Source organism: Cryptomeria japonica, chromosome 5 (genome assembly GCF_030272615.1).
Source record: "Cryptomeria japonica chromosome 5, Sugi_1.0, whole genome shotgun sequence".
Taxonomy (NCBI): Eukaryota; Viridiplantae; Streptophyta; class Pinopsida; order Cupressales; family Cupressaceae; genus Cryptomeria; species Cryptomeria japonica.
Window position 1 is genome coordinate 346,326,631 of NC_081409.1, and position 3,552 is coordinate 346,330,182.

Below are 3,552 nucleotides of genomic sequence, written 5' to 3' on the forward strand. Positions count from 1 at the left end.
AAAGAAATGCACCCATTCTAGGGACAAGCATTAACACCATTTCAAGAAGAGATGAAACACATAAGATACATATTGATTAATGAGATGAGCTACAAAGGGCCAAAATTACTACAAAAAATAGACACAAGACTACGCGAGGCCTTCCCACATGAATAACATCTATACTTTGGTGGATTGTCTATAATATTGATTGGTGACCTCACACAACTTCCACCTATGAGGGATAAACCTGTTTATGCATCATAGTCAAATGCAAAAATAATATGGGACAAATTTACATCCATTGTCACCTTACAAACAATATTTCGACAAAAAGGTGAGACTCCAAAATAAAGAAATTTTTTCAAATATTACAAAAGATACGAGATGCAGAAGCGACATAAGAAGATTTGCAACTTCTAATGACACAAACAGATAAGCATCTTACATTGAGTGAAAAAGAACAATTTGACAATTCAGGGCACACCATTTCGCTACCAATGATTTAGTTATGCTACACAATAGATGAATGATAAAATATTTGAACCATTTGATTGCAATTAGTGCTGCGACAAGCACCAGGATCAAAACAGATAATGCAGTTGATGATAAACACCTTGAAAAATAGATTTTCCTTTGTCGAGGCCAACACATCATGCTCACAAGCAACATATGGACACAAGCAGGATTGGTAAATGGAGCTCTTGGCAAAGTTGTTGAAATTGTTTATGCCCTTAGATCCAACTTGCGAGATGTTCCAATGTATGTTGTAGCAAGGATTGATAATACAACAGACCATCATGGAATGAACATGACCCCAAAAGTGTATTAATAATACCTGTATAAATAGGAAACCAAAGGCAAATACTGCTCACAATGGCTTGGGATATTACCATGCACAAATTCCAAGGCCTAACGTTACAAAAGGAAATGATCGACATCGAAAATGTAGAAAGGTAGGGACTAACATTTATGACCATATCCAAAGTTAAGAAACTAAATGGCCTTTGCATTTATCCAATGTTCTCCTTTGAGAGATACTCCAAAATGTAAAACAATCCATACATAATTATAAGGAGAAAAGAGGAAGCTCGATTGCAGCAACTTTGTCTATAAGAATCGAAGGTATGCAACACTCAATCCTTTACCTAAAATCTCTTTCAATTTCCCACATATCATTAGTTTTACTGTTACAAATTTTTCTTTTCCAAAACTCTACTCTAAACACCCACAAATCATTACATAATTCAAATTTTTCAAAAAATAAAAAATTAATTCTTAAAAATCTATCTAATTACCATCTTACATAGTTATGCATTCTAACTATTTGTTCAAGCTACCATTTCTCTTCCAAATAGTGACACCTAATTTACGCATCTAAAAAGAAAATGACATGTTCATAACATAATGCCAAAATATATCTTACTATGAACATAATGCTATAATGCTTACACTTTGTTGAAATGCAAGTAGTAGTAACTATTAATGTGTACGTTATGAGGACTCAAATGCATGCCTCAAGTGAAAATGTGAAGGATATGCGAATGTGTAGATGTCATATGACTAGTATACGAAACGCACACCTCGAATATTGACCGTACTCAAGATTCCGAATCTCATAACCATAATAACAAGTTACTATAGTTATTAACAAGTTACTATAGTTATCAAGATCGTAATATACGACTTGAACGACGTGTACGGTAATAATGTCGTTTTGATAGCGAGACGACGCTTTGAGTCTCTATAAAACATGTAAAACTATTGTCATCAAACCAAAACAGTGAGCGAGCACTTGATAATTTGTAGTGAAAGATGGAATTGGAAGCCTTAATCGGAAAGATATTTTCCATATTTGGGTTTCTGACATTCGTACAGAGCTATCTTCCCCCACAGGTACGTCAAATCGTGAGGCAATGGGTGATGCGCATTTTTGACTGCCTAAATCTGTGTTGTTGCGTGAGCCTCCCAGAATTCAAAGGAAAGCACGGAATGAACAAGAACGAGTTGTACACGGACGCGGAAGAGTACGTGAAAAATCTGGAAAGCGCGTCGGAAGCTCGCAATCTAACGGCGTATCGAGGCGTGAATGCGAGCGAGTTGGGCATCTCTCCCGACACAGACCAACTCATCCACGACTCATTCCGCGGAGTTAGAATGTGCTGGACCCAACACACCATCCAGAAAATGGTGGACAAAGAAACCGTTGAAAGACACGCCTATACTCTCAAAATGAACAAACTAGACCAGAACCTCCTCAAGGCCTATTTGCACCACATATCCGAAAAGGCGGCGGACCATAAACTGGGCAAAAGGGAACTCAAATTATATACCAACAGCGGATTTTGCGCTTTGAACGGACAAGGATGGAATAGCATGCCTTTCAAGCACCCCTCCACTTTCCACACGCTCGCACTTGATCCATCCATAAAGCAAACAATTATCAATGATCTTGACCGATTTAAGGCCGGAAAAGATTTCTTCCGACAGATCGGCCGTGCTTGGAAGCGAGGTTACCTTCTTCACGGCCCTCCCGGGACGGGAAAGTCCAGCTTAATCGCCGCCGTGGCAAACTACATGAAATATCATATCTACGATCTTGAACTCACTAAGGTCTCTCATAACCAGGAGCTCCGTGCCCTTCTTACGCAGACCAGTGAAAAGGCCATTATTGTTATCGAGGATATTGACTGCTCACTTGATCTAACGGATAGAACTTCCAAGAAGGCCACAAAAAGCAAGCTGCGGAGTCAAGTTACTCTTTCTGGTTTGCTCAATTTTACTGATGGATTGTGGTCTTGCTGCGGTGAGGAGCGTATTATTATCTTTACTACAAACCACCCTGAACATCTCGATCCTGCTCTTCTTAGATGTGGGAGAATGGATGTTCACATTGAGCTCTCTTACTGCAACTTCGCTGTTTTTAATATTCTTGCTTCCAATTATTTGAGAATTGAAGCTCACGAACTTTATCCTTTGGTGGAGAAGAAGATCGCTTCCGGGGCCGAGATGACTCCTGCTGAAATTATAGAAATTCTGATGAGTAAACTGGACACTCCTGACGAAGCATTGAGCAATGTGATTAATGCCCTGGATGCCAAGATTAAGGAAAAACAGGCTTAAAGTCTGTCCCAAACGGAGAAGGAAGAAAAATGCGTCACGAAGGCAGGAATAAATCCTGAAAATGATCCCGTAGAGAACTCTTAAAAGTTGGGTTTCCCACTTTACCTTCAATATAGTTATAGCTTTCAAAATTGACCATGTCAGGCATTTCACCCTTTTAAGTTTTAAAATCATATTGGATTTAACAATTACAATTGTAAATGATTGTCAATATTGATGAAAAAGGAATAATTTTTTAATAAATTTTGACATATTAAAAATTAAAAAATTTCATGAAACATTTTGATTTCATGTGATTATTAGTGAATAATTATATATAAATTTTAATAATTTGGGAGTCTTAATATTTTTATGTTTATTATCTCAATGTGTTTAAGTCTTAAAAGACACATTCACATTAAAAATAGAGTGCACATTGAAAATAAAAATAACATAAAATTATAAAAGAAG

The 3,552-nt window shown here is 37.2% G+C and overlaps 1 protein-coding gene across 1 annotated transcript; it reads left to right on the forward strand.

Annotated features, from left to right (window-relative positions):
• The first annotated feature begins 1,794 nt into the window (after nucleotides 1-1,794).
• Nucleotides 1,795-3,102, forward strand: LOC131035523 (AAA-ATPase At4g25835-like). Its single transcript, XM_059220653.1, has one exon. It carries the CDS (start codon nucleotides 1,795-1,797, stop codon nucleotides 3,100-3,102), a length of 1,308 nt encoding a protein of 435 aa, XP_059076636.1.
• Nucleotides 3,103-3,552: the final 450 nt, after the last annotated feature.